Source organism: Lates calcarifer, unplaced genomic scaffold, assembly GCF_001640805.2.
Source record: "Lates calcarifer isolate ASB-BC8 unplaced genomic scaffold, TLL_Latcal_v3 _unitig_1152_quiver_589, whole genome shotgun sequence".
NCBI classification, from domain to species: domain Eukaryota; kingdom Metazoa; phylum Chordata; class Actinopteri; family Centropomidae; genus Lates; species Lates calcarifer.
The window spans coordinates 24,575-39,811 of NW_026115321.1; the positions used below are offsets into that span (position 1 = coordinate 24,575).

The 15,237-nt window shown below is 40.8% G+C and overlaps 3 protein-coding genes across 8 annotated transcripts; 2 read left to right on the top strand and 1 right to left on the bottom strand.

Moving 5' to 3' along the window:
- Positions 1–6: 6 nt before the first annotated feature.
- LOC108886830 (myelin-oligodendrocyte glycoprotein) lies at positions 7–4,712 on the top strand. Of its 2 annotated transcripts, XR_007809482.1 has the most exons (6): positions 7–172; positions 1,196–1,573; positions 1,829–1,906; positions 2,027–2,139; positions 2,234–2,457; positions 3,004–4,712. XR_007809482.1 is itself a non-coding variant. In XM_051067132.1 (5 exons), exons 1-5 carry the CDS (start codon positions 79–81, stop codon positions 2,276–2,278), a joined length of 708 nt encoding a protein of 235 aa, XP_050923089.1. In that variant the 5' UTR covers positions 7–78; the 3' UTR covers positions 2,279–2,752. The 2 variants fall into 2 exon arrangements, 1 of the variants encoding a protein (XP_050923089.1); XM_051067132.1 differs by lacking the exon at positions 3,004–4,712 and having other exon boundaries at positions 2,234–2,752.
- A 1,512-nt stretch (positions 4,713–6,224) lies between these two features.
- On the bottom strand, positions 6,225–9,532 carry LOC108886828 (butyrophilin subfamily 1 member A1). Of its 2 annotated transcripts, none has more exons than XM_018681887.2 (5): positions 9,145–9,532; positions 7,538–7,879; positions 7,195–7,464; positions 6,837–6,938; positions 6,225–6,456 (listed from the first exon to the last, which is right to left on the bottom strand). In XM_018681887.2, exons 1-5 carry the CDS (start codon positions 9,257–9,259, stop codon positions 6,425–6,427), a joined length of 861 nt encoding a protein of 286 aa, XP_018537403.1. In that variant the 5' UTR covers positions 9,260–9,532; the 3' UTR covers positions 6,225–6,424. The 2 variants fall into 2 exon arrangements, with proteins under 2 accessions (XP_018537403.1, XP_018537404.1); XM_018681888.2 differs by having other exon boundaries at positions 6,225–6,581; positions 9,145–9,526.
- On the top strand, positions 6,465–14,258 carry LOC108886838 (low affinity immunoglobulin gamma Fc region receptor II-a). 4 transcript variants are annotated; one of them, XM_051067129.1, is made up of 8 exons: positions 6,465–6,598; positions 10,978–11,151; positions 12,015–12,186; positions 12,286–12,327; positions 12,595–12,852; positions 13,025–13,273; positions 13,797–13,925; positions 14,011–14,258. In XM_051067129.1, the coding sequence occupies exons 3-8, from the start codon at positions 12,150–12,152 to the stop codon at positions 14,064–14,066; spliced, it is 771 nt and encodes a 256-aa protein (XP_050923086.1). In that variant the 5' UTR covers positions 6,465–6,598; positions 10,978–11,151; positions 12,015–12,149; the 3' UTR covers positions 14,067–14,258. The 4 variants fall into 4 exon arrangements, with proteins under 4 accessions (XP_050923086.1, XP_018537420.1, XP_050923087.1 ...); XM_018681904.2 differs by having other exon boundaries at positions 10,978–12,186; positions 14,040–14,258; XM_051067130.1 differs by lacking the exon at positions 10,978–11,151 and having other exon boundaries at positions 6,481–6,598.
- The last annotated feature ends 979 nt before the right edge of the window (positions 14,259–15,237 follow it).

The window sequence follows — 15,237 nt, forward strand, 5'->3', positions numbered from 1 at the left end:
ATTTAAACGTCTGAATAGTGAGGTAGTCGTGAGAGTGAGCTCAGTCTGTCAGTGACGGTTGGTGAAACAGTGTCGCTCATGTCTAAGACGAACTTTAACGGATTCTCTTCCTCTGTTTCTCTCTGGACTTTTATCTTTATCCTGACTGTCGTCTCCTGGACTCTGGTTCAAGGTAAACACTGACTTTACTGTTTATACGCTTTAATTAACGGATTTTTTCCCGCTTCGCTGTCAAACTTAACCTGAGCGAAACTTAAATACAACAGAAACATGTGAGAACATGTTTCACTGTTTATTTTCATTGTCCGTAAACTGTGCTGTGAATTAGTCCTTAAACAAAGTGTGTCATCGTTAACTGCGTTATGTTTTTAATGCTGACTGATGTGTATGGATGTGGTTCAGCATCGTAGTCGCGTTGCCAGATGCTTTTCCTACCCTCTGTTTGTTCATGTTTTGTAAAGTGAATCGAGCCGAATTCACTGTTAACAGTCGGTGTTTGCTGTGTGTCTGTGGATTCCCGGATAACTGTCACTGAATTACTAAGATACTGAAGTAAACTTAAAAACAGGATGATTCTCAGGCAAGTTCTGGATTCATGGAACAAGTCTCTTATTTCTAAGCGGGTTTGTGGACGTTTATTTGTAAGTGACATGGCAGATATTAGTGTCCATCACTCTGAATATAAAGGTATATGTAGACTGTAATTAACGTAAACTAAAATGAACATGTTGCTGTAAGAAGAAAATCTTAATGCAAGTAAATGCTCCTCATCATGACTCAGTATGATGATGATGATGATGATGATGATGAGGAGGAGGAGGAGGAGGAGCTGATAACCTTTATGGGTTAATCTGTCTTTTGTGGTACTGACACAGTATCAGCCTGTTGATGGTAACTGACAGTTTGTGAACAGGCGGCAACAAAAGGCGGCAAGTTTTTCTGGAGTTCTTACAACTTCCTGAGAAGCAGACAGTTAATCCTTTTAAAGCCAGTGATTTAAAAATGCATTTGTGCCTCCTCCATTAATCAGCCTCTGAAAGTCTCTCAGTGGCTTCAGTTGTTTATTTCTTAGTTCTTCCTTTAAGATTAACCAGGACTATTTGAAATAAAGGTTTATTTAATGAATAGTTGCAAAATGTGTGATTCCACCTTTCACTCACTTTTCATTCATTTAAACTTTCTTGCGATCCTCAAGGTCAGCCTCAGGTGATTGGTTCATCCCAGCCAATCATCGCTGCCCCGGGGTATGATGTCATCCTGCCATGCCACCTGGAGCCCGCCATCGACGTCCAGGGGTTCACAGTGGAGTGGTCGAAGCCAGATCTGAAGCCCGACCCTTCAGATCGGCTGAGCCGGGTGGAGTATGTGCACCTGTACAGAGACCGGCGGGAAGTCCCCGACATGAAGATCCCATCATACATCAGGAGGACGGCGCTGTTCACAGATGACATGAAACACGGAAACATTTCACTCAAGATCATGAACGTAACATCTGAGGATGAAGGAAGATACAAGTGTTTCATCCCAAAGCTAAGGAGCCCCGTCAAGTTCTCCATCGTTCGACTTGTTGTTGGTGAGTACCTTTGTTTGGATGTTTATGCTTTAAAATTTGTGTCAAAAATAAATTGCAGTTAATCTTTCCAGTAATTTTCAAGCAAAAATAGAGAAAAAATGACAAATATTTTCAGATTTCAGCCTCTCAGCAGAGAAAACCTGCTGCTTGAGGTCACATTTCATCCTCAGTGGAAAGTTTGGGGGTTTTGGACATTTGAAGGTGTCACTTTCAGTTTTTTTGTTGTAAATCACAGCACATCTTGTGTTTTTCTAGATCCAAACTTTATGAAAACCTCGACCACAGAGACGCCGCTGAATCCCTGGACCCCAGATCCAAAAGACACGATGGAAGGTAAAGGTGAACGATAATGTGGTGGAAACGATCGAGAGAATTTTAGAGTTTCGTGCTTTGTTCTTGTTTGTGTGTTTTATTGACTGTAGCTGTCGTCTTTGTTTGAATCTTTCTCATCAGATCATCAGACCAAACCATTCATCTGGATCCTGCCTGTGGTTGTCCTGCTCTGTGTGGCTGCTGTTGGAATCGCAGGATATTTTATCATTATACGCCAGCGTAAAAAGCCAGATGTGAGTTTTAGTTAACAAAAATATTGTTGCTAGCATCAACCCTTTTTGGGACGTCGCAGACTAATTGTTAAACATGTGTTCATTGTTCATCCAGGATGTGGAGTCGGATGTCACCCTAAAGAAAATGCTTCCAGCCTAGGTGCCTTGCTCAAGGGAACTTTGCAGGTTGATGCTGATGGAGACGAGAATATTAAAAGTCTACCGCCCCTGGATCTTTCTAATCAGTTTGAGGATTCAAACCAGCAACACGTCCAGCTCCAGGTGGACTCACCAGACCAGACCAGTGAGACCATAAAGAAGTCCTGTGGAGACAAAGATGTGAGTCTGACTTCACTGACTGATGACAGCTGGAGTAATAATCTGGTGACATCTGAATGGTTCAGTTGTTTGAGGGTTTGGACTTTGACTGCAGGGTTTTTCAGAAACAGCGTCAGGTTTGTGTCGAACAGTGTGAACCATGTGATCTCAGAGAAAATCCCTGCACACTGACAAAGACGTTCTTTAACTGTGAAAGAATAAAGTCATTATGTGTGTTTTTCTGACGTAATGAAAATCTGTGAAAAACACATTTCTTCATATTTTATACATGAAATAAATGTTTTCTTGATCTAAACAGAGTCTGCTTTCTGCCTGTTTTCACTTCTCAGTAGGCAGACTAGTTTCCAACCTAATTTCTTTGTTAGTCTAAATTTGTATCTAACTTGGTTTCTAGTTGTTTGCATATCTTTGCATGCAAGGTGCAGTCAAATGACTCCATCTCTGTTCACCTCCACAAGTTTGATCCCTCATGTGCACTCAGTTATTATATTTTTACTGAAGTTAACATACAGTCTGATCAGTGCTCTTTGTTTTCTGTATCCACAGCTGAGCTGAAGTCAAACGCTGGAGGAATCAAACCCCCGGGAAAAGACCTCTTTAAAGTGACACCTGTCATTCGTACGTTTGGGTTAACTTTGAAAAGAAAAGCCTGGAAAAACCAATGTGCCAGAACAGTCATTTATTTATTAGTACTAGTATTATTTAGTTTTTCCTATGGAAGAAGGACTTCAAATTCTGTGGCAGTGCCACATTTATTCTTGTAGTTATTTCCAATTTTATATTTTCATTTGGAACATTGTTGGTCGAGGACATTTTCGATGGGAAACTGGAGACGACAGACCTCACATCAACATGATGGACCAGAATGACGTCAGGAGTTTGGGATCCTGCCTCTTCCCCAGAGGAGGACGACTGTGATCGCCCCGTTATGGGCTGAACTGAAATTTGTGATTTACAAACTCGTTGGTGATGGTTTGTAAATTCAAACTGGACCAAGCTCTATCTACAAAGTGGATCCACTGATCGCTGAATTGAAACAGACTGCAGCAAACTAGTTCTCACATTTTGATCAGTTCAATATTTTCACTGCACTCTGCACTGTGATGCAGAATTCGTGGTTATCGAGATAACTTCAGGTTTAATCCTGAGTTTCATAGTTAAAACGGTGGTTCTCTTCTTAACGGAGCCGTACATTATGCTGCAAACAGAAATTATGTTTGAAATAACAGCATATAAAAATACTTGATTTCAGTTTTTCCTGTCGGCTGCAGCCTGATTGAAGCACTGAAGCCTCACACTTATTGGACCACTCTGAACCACTTGAAGTTTATTTTTTAGATTTGTTGGCAGCTGAGAGACCAAACCTGTCCTACATATCGTTACACTAACGTAGTCACAGTCAGATCTACTCGTGCTCATTAATTACGGGCCTGTTCATTTATTTGCATTTTTTCCAGCTGCCCGTCCTGTTCACAGCAGCTGCATCTAGTCTGGATTCACTTCTTCATATTTGTCTAATATTAGTTTGTGATCGGTCATGAGACTCGTGTATGTGAACTAGTCAACTCTGCTGTGGGTGAAAAGCTCCTGCACAGGCCTCAGGTGTAAGAGGAGGTGATACAGATCAGACCTGACGCCTGATAAATGCTGTTTTAACAGCCGACGTACAGGTCAATGAAGTGTGAACTAGACATTTCTAAACTTAGGAAACACTTTACATTCAAACGGATTGATTTACTGAACTTGAACTGCATAGACAGGAATGTTTCTGTGTTTATTTAAGACGCTAATTCCCCCTCTTCTTTAATTTATGAATCCTGATTACTTCAGTTTATACTGACAGTTAGCAGTGTTAGATGTTAGTGTTAGACTAATATGAAAACAGTTACAGTGGCTGTATCAGCTCACACCCTGCTGTGCTGTCTAATAAGAGATGTTAGTTGCAGCTGCAGTCGTCTGGCACATTTGATTCAGAGCCGACTTTTCTTTATTGGAGACAAATGAGTCTTTCAAAGTTTAAACTCTCTGCTCCCTCAACAGCAAACTGTGAAAGTACCTTGTAGCAGGGCACCTGTATTTAATCATTATATCCCTATTTTTATTTGTTTATCCAATAAAATATACTGTTTGTTTGTGTGTGACCTTCATGCTACCTCTGTTTATTAAACGACACTGAATGTAATCTGAATAAAGCTATTGAGACCAGATCTGCACTTTATTGTCAGTTGGTACAAAATAAACCTCTTGTTCAATGACTCCAGTGTGTTGACGTCGTCGTTCTCTGACTAATCTGCTGTCTCTGTGTAAAGGTGACGTTTAAGGACAAACCTGCAGCTCCTATCTGTTAGTTAGCTTGTATCTCGTCATGTGAGATTAGTGACAGTCAGGTTGTAACTGTATCTGATTTCAGCTCAGTAACTGTTCAGATAAATATTTGTCTTTAAACCATAAAGGCTGAGTTAAGTCCACCATGTTCTGGGTGAAGTGTCCTTCAGCAGCTGCTGATCTCAGTCGACCTCTGAGGGGTTTATTAACTGACTGCTGGGTGGAGCTGCACCACACCCAATGTTTGATTATTGATCAGAGGCCACAGTTTCCTGCTGTTTGTTTGTTTGTGTGAGTTTGATAGCATTTAGTTGTTTTGAAGAGGAGAAGGTTTCACCTCAAGTGTCAAACGTAAAACCTCCTCAATGCATTTAATTCACACGCCAATTAACTGCAACTGGACTGGTTGGTGGAATAATACACACTCAACTGGATCGATAATAAAACAATAAAATACCTGTAGTTTAAATAGAGTTCACACTGTGTGATCACACGTACGAAAAATGAAAACACTGGATTCACATTCAGTTTTATTCTGACCATTACGGTACTTGTAGGGACTTGCCTGCCGGGGAGGGGGGGTCTCCAGGACCTCCTCCGGGGAACAGTGGTGCTTTTGATTTGTCAAATACAGAAACAATAAAGGTTTGATGGTTGAAAAGTTTTGAATATTCTGGTTCATGGAGGTGGGGGTTTAATCACAGGGCAGGTGATGAGGAGTCACGTGGTCTCAGGTATCAGACTGTTTGTTTGTATTGCGCTGTTCGATGAGTCACCAGTGAGATATGTGTGTTACATACAGTCTGTAAATGTGTCTCCCCCCGCCCCCGGTAACTCCGCGGTCTCAGCGCAATGATCGGTGGGTAATTCAATCCCAGCATGACGCCACGTGCACCTGACGATTTCACAGCAGGACAACCCCTGAACCCTCAGGGACCCCTCTGTCCCGGGCAGGTTTGTTGTGGACCAGCTTTGTTGTGGACTGTGTCAGGACCTGCTTCACTGTAACACTGAACTTCTCTGCGCTCGGTTTTCGCCTTCACTCTCGCTGCAGGTGAACGCTGTTGTCAGGTACACGACAACAACACGAGCTGGTTCTGGAAAGTCAGATTTGTGAGTAATAGATTGTGTTTGTTTCTCTGCAGCTTGTGTCTCTCAGTCAAAACTTGTGTTTTATAGTGTTCTATAAGGAAACTTTGTCCTGTTGTTGTGTGGCTCCTTCTAGTGGCACAAAGAATCATTACTACTTTCGTTTTCTGCTCCATTGGCATTAAAATATTCTTTCTACACTTTACCTGATGGTTAAGAGGAAAAGTATTTTAGCTAAATTGAACTAAATGCTAATCAGCATGCTAACATACTGTTATATACACTGTATATACTATATTACATGTTATAGTAATGTTTCCTAACTGGCATTAAAGACACGGTACAGTTTGAGATTCAAGATTCAGGACTTTATTGGCATACATGCAGGTAATACAGTTACACTTTTAATAAGCAGTATTTACAGATCTCTGTGAGCCAAGTCATCTGCTCCATCAAACCCTTAAATGAATAACAATACAGTAACATAGCAATTTTACAAATCTTTGTCACATTTCTAAATTTTTTCTCTCCTCAAGGCTGTGTTCTCTCCCCTCTACTCTTCTCGCTGTACACCATCAGCAGCACCTGGGGATGGGTCCACATACAGGAGGGAGATTGATCAGCTGGTCATGTAGTGCAGTGAAAACAACCTGAAGCTCAACGCTATAGGCTAGAAAGGCTGCCAGCAGGCTGAGGTCAAGCTTAGCGCCCTTGGAAGCAGAAGGAGGTAGGAGAAGATTGATGGTGTATTCATTGTAAAAACGAGTGATTCACTTTATTTAAAACAGAATTTGTGTTAAGTTTAAAAATGTAAACACGTTTCTATGCATTATTTGGTTTCCTGCGTTGCCTGTGATGGTGGTGTTTTAAAGGATAGGAAAAAGAATGATATGCCTTATATTTAGATAGAAAAACCATGTGTGTTTGTTATAATATTTGTCATGTAAGGAAGCTAAATGACTTACCACGTTTGCATGCCACAATCCCAGCAACAGCAGAAATCACAAATAAAAGTCCAAAAACTATAGCCCATATGATTGGCTGTGAGGATGCTTCCTGGCAGACAACTGAGAAAAAGAAACTGATTAGAGGATGGATGTGCACAGGTCTGTTTATCATCATGTCTGTTTTTTCACAGTTAACACAAGAGTTCACATGCTAATTAACTGCAGTTGGACTGGCTGAGGGCTACGACTGTGAGGCGGTAATTCTAGTTTGGTAGCAAGTTAGCACAGTGTTAGCATTAATTACATCTGAGGCTGAGAGGATTCAGAGTTTAGGTTTAGAGGTGTCTTATCATGAAATAAACTAAAGAAGACTTGCCTGTATAATTTGTTTCCCTGGACTGTTTGATGTTCTGTTGTCGAACTGTACAGGTGTAAACATTCTCTGTCATCTCCACTTCGATTGTTCCATGGACAGAGTAGTATTGACCATTCTTTGTAATGTTGGAGTCATGAGAGATGATGTTTCCCTTCCCGTCCGTCCACTCCATCTCAGGCTGTGGGTACCAGTTGTTAGCTTCACACTGCAGAGCTACCTTTGTGCCTTCTCTCTTAGCGTAGATTTTAGGCTCAGAAACAGCACCTATGGCTGAGGAGGAGAAAACAATTTAAAAAACTATGTCATCTGAGATTCTACGTAACAAAAAAAAGTAAAGACTTACCAAGACGGACTTGGATGGAGGTTTGCGACCCTGATTTGATCCATTTGCATGTGTAGTCCCCAGCATCGGAGAGTTGAAGACGACTCAGTTTTAACGACATGTTGCCGTTCTTAAGTTGCTGTAGGAACAAAGTTGCCCTTTGTTGGAAGGATGGGTTTTGGTCTTGGTATGACTCCCGCCCATCACGGAAAATGAAGACGTTACTGTTACTCAGGTCAGGCCTCAACCACTCCACTGTGGCCTCAGCAACACTCTCTGCAGGTTGCAGGCTACATGGCAGGATCACATCGTCCCCAACTAATCCCAGCACTGGCCTTGACGGTCCAATTAACTTGGCTCCACCTAGAAAGAGCATGTGAACAAGTAGGCAAACAGTAACTACTCACACTGTAAAAAAAACTGAATTGTGAAAGTAATTTCAAATCAAGCTTCTTCCTCCTTCTTACAACTAGGACAGAGTACTCTTACACAACCACAACACAACTGAACATATCACATACGTTATACTACTTCCTCATCTGGTTTAAAGTTTTTTTTTTACAAAATGATGATGATTCAGCTCTCATCTAAGAGACATCTTCATTTCTGACTGTCTGAGATCCAGGTGTATGTCACTTGTTGTTTGTGCTCCTGTCTTGTTGTAACAAGTCGTTCAAGTCATTTGAGTCAGTGGTTTAGCAGCAACTATTCAGACTTGGCCTGATGTACAGATGTGCCAGCGTCTGTACCTTTGCAACATAAAAACTGAGCTCTGACATCTGACCACAAAACCCACTGAGAACTCCTCACATCAGAAGTCAGCTAACATGATGAAAACATAAAGAAATAAGAGGAAGATTCATGTCTCTGGAGTCGTCAACAGTTTGTACAGAAACGTCAGTCTTTAAAGACATATTTTACAATGCCAGCTGATTTGCTGCCACGTCAGATTACAGGTTTTGCTCTGGAGGACAGAGAATTGGTCTCAATGAGGATAACAAGAACACATTAAAAATGCAGGTTTAAACGGAAAGGAAAGATCTGATCCTTTATTATTTACATAATGTGTCTGAATACACATTTTATTTTAACACCAGGTGTAAATGGAGCATCAATCGCAGACCAAAATAATCATTTATTTTAACAAGACTTTGCCAAACCTTAGTGAACAGACATTGTTAAGCTGAAATGATTGGATTTTGGTTCTGATCTGGTTCCATTTCCAAAATTTGATTTTTTGTTTGTTTTATTAGCCACTGTTATGATGTTCCTCTCGTGTGATGAGTCTAATTCACTTAAATGCATTTACATTTAGGTGATTTTATATTATCTCTTGCCAAATCAAATTCAAGCCGCACTGAAACCAGGAAGCTGGGGTTTGATGGCTTGGCAGAACCAAATGTAATTATTCTTTCAATGATGCAGTCAATGTTTTGTCATATTTTACCATATTAATAATATTGTCTGAACAGTCCTCTAAGTGAATCATCCATCCAAAATCCAAAACAATATAAATACAGCCAGTTACTAGGATTAAAATACATGTTTTTATATTTGTAAAAAGACGAGAGAAAGAGCAGAAGTTTTGAAGGATAGACGTGTTTATCACTGATAAAAGAAAAGCTTACCTTTAGTAGCAGAAATCAAACTGATGAACAAGAAAAGTTCAAACAATCCTCTGAAGTTCATCCTGTGAGTCTTCAGTGTGTGATCAGACAGATATGAGAGTCTGTGGTGGATCATACTGTTTCACATTTATCCATTGCCACTTCCTCCTGTCTGTCTCTGACACTGTACCCATCATCTTTCTTTTGACTCCATCAGTAAGTGGTCCATCACGTGACTGTTGTGTATTGTACTACTGTATCAGTACTACTGTATCAGTGAGTCGCTTTGAGATTATTAGATCTTTGTGAACGTCAGGTCCAGCATGTGAACCATTTCCATTGTTTCACTGCCAGGACGCTGCACATTCACACACCGTACTTTCTTTTTCACACGACTATAAATGTTTTGAAGAATAATAAAAGTAATAATAAAGTATAATAAAGTGATTTTTACTTTAGATGTTTTTCCTCAATGCAGCACATTTTAATATATTATATATTTTATATATTTTTTTTTATCAGTTTAAAGCAACAATATGAATACAGCTTCAGCCAGACAGAGTGAGAGACAATAAACCACAGGCAAGACTGACCCACTTCCTCAGTGCCATGCATGTTGTCTGAGAGTGATAATTTAGTGATGCTGTGAAAATCTGCCACCACTGGTGTGGTTTTAACATGACCTGCTTAGCTGGTGTTCTCACGCCATGTTTTTCACCATGTTGCAATGAAGGTGCAGAAACTGCACAGCTGATCTCAGACTGATCACAACATTATTCCACTCACAGACATCTGTGACTGAAGCAGCACTGAAACCTGTCACCTGAAAACCAAAGGTGATCAGGCTTTTTATGTTGCTGATTATGACTTTATCTTCACACACTAATTATTTCTTTATGTGCTGTATGTGTACTTGTATTGCTAATCCATCGCTTACAATTGGAAAGCACTTTAGGGCAACTCTTATTGTCTTTAAATGTGCCATATAAGTAAAACTTGACCTTAAGCAAATTGCAATTGTGGACAAAATAATGCAGTTTGTGACAGAATAAAGGTTATTAAAGTAGTTTAATAACCTTTATTCTATAAAACATATTTATCAAATGCAACACACACATATCTGGAGAATGTCCTTTATTCCCCAAATATTTGCCTTAAATTTAAAGTTTAAATAGTTTTAAAACGCTTTTGTCCACCGTGCCTGACAGTATTACACCACATATTCCTCATTCACATCCATGATGTCTGTGAAGATTCAGTCATCCAGGTCATGGTGTTTCTAAGTGCCATGCAAAGGTGACTGATCTTGCATGAGTTTTCTGAAGACACAACATGGCAGCAAACCACTATGCTCTTGTGGTTTCATCGAAACACAGAGCAGACAGGAAACAGCAACAATAAACTGAACAACATCGTGGTTTTTAATTGTTATTCCTTGTGTTTCAGCTGTATCTGAAAAACTGCAGTGTACTGTATGCACTACAGTGCAGCAAGTACCTGAACACTGGGGAAACAAGGAGATTAAATGCCTGAACTCTAATCAATTAGAACTAAAGACACTTCTTCAGGAACTTCAACCAAGTTCCTGTTGCCTTTGTATAACCCTAACCTTAACGCTTAGAAATCAAATCAAAGATGGTTTTAGAGCAGCACCAAAAAAATGGGTGTTTCCTGCTTCATTGAAGACACATTCAATGTGACAAACACTTTATGGACAAAAATTAGAGAGCATTTACAGTCTATACTTTCCTACAGTCCAGTAATTCCCAACACCACAACACATAAGGATATTCTAGTTCCTTCAACCTTGGATCAACAGTTTCTCTTTGGACTTTTCCCATTTCAAAATGACAGTTTGGGTGAGTCCTGACCTCAACCTAATCCAACACCCTGAGGATTGACTGCAGCCCAGACTGAGGGCCAGGCCTCCATCACCTGACATCTATGGCTGACCTCACCATCGCTCCTGTGGCGAACTGAAGGTTTCCTACTGACGCTCCGGAGAGCAACATAGGAACTTAGACAGAAGTAGGTCTGGTGCAGGAAAATCAGGTCAAATGTTGGGAAATTAGTGGGTCTATTTTTTGGCTCATAGAGAAAAGACAGGTGTATTGTCACATTAAAATCTTCAGCAGCTGGTGGTTCTCCAGCTGGTCTGGGACCAAATAGATTTTTACCATTAATGGGCTAAATAAAGCAAAATCTTATATTCATCAGGGCGACACAAACACAGCTCCAAATTTACTTAGCAACTGTTTGCTAAGAAGCTAAGAAGTTCCACCATATAAACCAAAAAGGTGTTGACAGCTTGTTTCTGCTGGCCCCAGGTGGACAAATATTCAATTACCGCAGGATTAAAACAATAAAAAGCAAACATTTTTTGCTGCAGTGTTTGTCTGGTGCCACAAGTCGCCCAGGAAGCAATGAGGTGTGAATTATACTTCATGGTGCTTTGGTTTCACAGCTGCAGAAGTGGTATAACATGTTGTGTGCATTTTAGTTTTAAAACGTGAGACATTTATTTCCAGTCCGCACAGTCACAGTTACACATTTGTTTGTCCTTCAGACCTCAGCACTTTCAGTTTCTCTCTTCGGATGTGTTGTGTTCATTTTATTGGCTTGTTTTTTGTGAAATAATTTTTCTGACTCCTGACACCTTCCAGCTCTGTCCCTCTCAGAGCTAAAACTGAGATAATATTGGACTCAGTTCAGCATATTAACTTGAGGAGTGTTCATAGCTTGTTTCTGCTGCCCCCATGTGGACACAGAATTTAAGTGATTAAAATCATTTATTAAACAGTAAAAGGCTTATAAAAGAAGGATCTACAGTTTACTGACGGCTCAAGACTGTGGTGGCAAGTTGTTTTTTCTGTAAGACATTTTCTTTGCAGTGTCGCTGCAGTGCTTAGAAGTCCACACAGAAGCAATGGAGAAGTGTGAATTGCACCTCAGGGTGTTTTTTAGTGTTACCAATATAAAGAGGAAGTGGTATAAGTCAGCCATTTGCCCGTCAGCTGTGAGAAAAAATGAAGACCCTTTTGTTCTACTACTACTACAGCGTCTGTAAGTAACCATATTTCCTCTCTGTGCTTCGATTCATATGTTAAAGTCTCAAACTCAAAATCATGACTCCTCTCTACCCTGCTACATTTGTTTCTTCAGGTGTGTTTCATTCACTTGCCTCATCTGACCCCAAAACAGAAGGTAATGAGCTGTTTTTCTTTGTATTTCAAACTGAATGTGAAGCACAGAGCACAGGAACAAAGAAAAATGTGTTGGTTTTGTAAAGTATTATTTTCTCTTGTGTTTCTAGTGTTTTTAGGTTCCTCTTTTTGCATATTATCATTTCGTGTGTGTTTAGCCTTCCTGGTTTTATCTTGGTATGCGTTCCCCTCGTGTCTCTGCTGTCCTGCGTTCTTCTAGCACTGTGGAAATCACTCTAAAGCTGTTTTCTCTATATTTTCCCTCCAGTGTTTATCCAGATTACCCCCAGCAGATCTCAGTTTTTTAAATATGAACAAGTGTCTCTGAGTTGCGAGGTCTCAGCTGGAGGCAGTCGGCTGAAAAGGAACACAACCACCGGAGAAACTGAGACCTGCCCATTCAGCTGGGGAATTCTTAAGGGCTCAACCTGCACCATCAACACAGCGTACCCCTCGGACACCGGACTCTACTGGTGCGAGTCTGGTTCAGGTCAGCGAAGCCAGACTGTACACATCAGTGTTACAGGTATGGACTTTAAACAAGGTCAGGTCACCTTTGGACAGAACCAGGCTAGCTGTTTCCCCTGTTTCCAGTCTTTGTGCTACGCTAAGCTAATTGGTTTCTTGCTGCAGTTTTGAATTTACCATGACGATATGAAGATATGGCTGAAACTCCTGAGTCTCGTTTGTTGTTTCAGCCGGTTCTGTGATCCTGGAGAGTCCTGCCCTTCCTGTGACAGAGGGAGACTCTGTGACTCTGCGCTGTAGGAGTAAAACAAGGATTTTGTCCAACCTCAAAGTTGATTTCTCCAAAGATGGCCTCCTTATCACGAGCAGTTTTACAGAAAACACAACTCTTCACAGTGTCTCCAAGTCTGATGAAGGACTCTACAAATGTCACATCTCTGGAGCTGGAGAATCAGCAGAGAGCAGACTGACTATCATAGGTGAGACCAAAATTTTAATCTGCTGACACACAGTACAGTTGTTTCATTTTCTTAATGACGCACATAGATTCATTTTTTATCATGTCAGCAGTTCTTTAAAGGGACTATTTGTAAGTTTTCTCTGCCACCAAAAGTAGTTTCAAGTAGTGGTGATGGTCACTTGCCAAGAGCTTGAGTCATCTTTGCGTTTAAAGTACAAAAGTTTATAATGCATCCTCTGAGCAGCGGTGCTTCTTCGGGACAGTCTAGACGCTACAGTGTAGCAGTGTCGGAAAGTGACAAGACAGGCCAGCCTAGCCAGGGCTAGCTGGTTAGCATGCTAACCTCATTGGGTTCAAGCATTTGTGTTGCTTTCCACCACTAACCACCACCACAGCCCATTAACCCAGAACTACTGAAGCCCCTAGAGCTCTGGAACCTTGGGGCAGTTGCTCATATTGCCCTTGTGGTAATCATGAGTGTTTGAGCTTTCTGCCGTCCTGTTGCAACCAACACTCTCTTTGTTTTATTGTTTCAAATTCAGATCCAGCAGTTCCAGATGCTTCTGCAGCCCCACTGTCTATCTCTGTGCTGGTATGTCATGTAGTCGTAGGGATTCCTTACCTGATGACCACCATCTTACTGGTACTCATATGCAGAGACAAGAGAAGAGGTGAGAACCAATGCCACTGATCCAGATCAGCAGCTGCATATGTGAAAATTCAAATCAAATGGTGAATGTTTTTGTGTTCCCACAGTTTCTGCTTTTGTTTTCTTCATGTTGCAGCGCTTCAGCCTCCTGCATGAGACATAAGCCACGACGTAATCATGGAGATGGACTAAACAACAAGACCACACACAGTTCTTAAATACTGTTATCTATATGTATTTCAGAATTACATTTTTATTTGTGTACCCTTTGTATCATTTTATGTTCAGAAATGAACATAAGTGTTACTATATAACGTATGTATTGTACTTGTAAATGAATGTACTTTATACTGAACAGATCTGGATCTGGTCATTGTTTCTGTCAGTTTCCAACTTTCAAATGTACAATGTTGTGTACAATGGAAAGCTCCGATTTCCCAGCTGTTTTTGAACGTAGCATCAGACCCTCTAATGAGCTGTCCGTGGTGCTGAAACACTGAACCTCCTCCCTCCAAAGTCTCTTCTCTCTGTGACGTTTCGTCTCGTGCATCATAAACAGGTGAGCAGTATAACATCTACTACAGTTATCATTATTATCATTCTCTAAAAGCAATACAGCCAACTGTGCCGTGGTCTCGTGCTCCGGACGCGGGGAGGCTCGTGCGTGGGTGGTGGAGGGCGGCGTAGTAACGTCACACAAAACGTGCCTGCCGAAGATCGTTTATGTTTGACAGATGGAGGCTTCAGTTATCAGACAGAAACTCTGGTCCTCAATTTTTATTGTCTGTTGACACACTGTGGGAGTTAAAAATATCGAAGAAGAAGATGGAGAAGAAGAAGATGAAGACAAAGAATAATATTCTAACGATTTTTTCTATATTAACTTTCACTTCTTTCATTTTGAAAATAAAAAAGACACATGGAGACAAATCTGACTGTACAATTTAAAGCTGCCTCACAGAAAGAAACTGAATTCAAGAACAAAGAGGTCTAACTCTGCCTCAAATTCCAGCACACATTGTCCTTTAAAATCTTTACTTTCTTCCTGGAATAAGCTCTACAGCCGCTAGATGTAGCTTAATAACGATACGTAACTGTGAGTCGTAATTGCACAGACGACCCGGGGGCTCGTTTCTTTCTCAACAGGACAGTCTCGTTTGGTCGTGACAAACCCTGACAGTCTGGCCACGGCATATAGCCAGGTATAATTTCCTTTGGAGTCACTTTTAAACGAAGCTAAGATTGTTTACATACCATCTTTTTAATAGACGATCTTTGCCCCCGCCCCCCTCTCTATCCCTCCCTCTCTCTCTCCCTCTCAGACTGAAAATAGA

Excerpts from the sequence above, each read along its gene's own strand:
- LOC108886838 (XM_051067129.1), top strand. The coding sequence starts at position 12,150 with ATGAAGACCCTTTTGTTCTACTACTACTACAGCGTCT. Across the intron at positions 12,187-12,285 it reads CTACTACTACTACAGCGTCT|GTGTGTTTCATTCACTTGCC; the intron begins GTAAGTAACCAT and ends TTGTTTCTTCAG. Across the intron at positions 12,853-13,024 it reads TGTACACATCAGTGTTACAG|CCGGTTCTGTGATCCTGGAG; the intron begins GTATGGACTTTA and ends TTGTTGTTTCAG.
- LOC108886830 (XM_051067132.1), top strand. The coding sequence starts at position 79 with ATGTCTAAGACGAACTTTAACGGATTCTCTTCCTCTGTTTCTCTCTGG. Across the intron at positions 1,574-1,828 it reads CATCGTTCGACTTGTTGTTG|ATCCAAACTTTATGAAAACC; the intron begins GTGAGTACCTTT and ends GTGTTTTTCTAG. Across the intron at positions 1,907-2,026 it reads TCCAAAAGACACGATGGAAG|ATCATCAGACCAAACCATTC; the intron begins GTAAAGGTGAAC and ends CTTTCTCATCAG.
- LOC108886828 (XM_018681887.2), bottom strand. The coding sequence starts at position 9,259 with ATGATCCACCACAGACTCTCATATCTGTCTGATCACACACTGAAGACT. Across the intron at positions 7,465-7,537 it reads CTCCATCCAAGTCCGTCTTG|CCATAGGTGCTGTTTCTGAG; the intron begins GTAAGTCTTTAC and ends TCTCCTCCTCAG. Across the intron at positions 6,939-7,194 it reads CAGGGAAACAAATTATACAG|TTGTCTGCCAGGAAGCATCC; the intron begins GCAAGTCTTCTT and ends TCTTTTTCTCAG.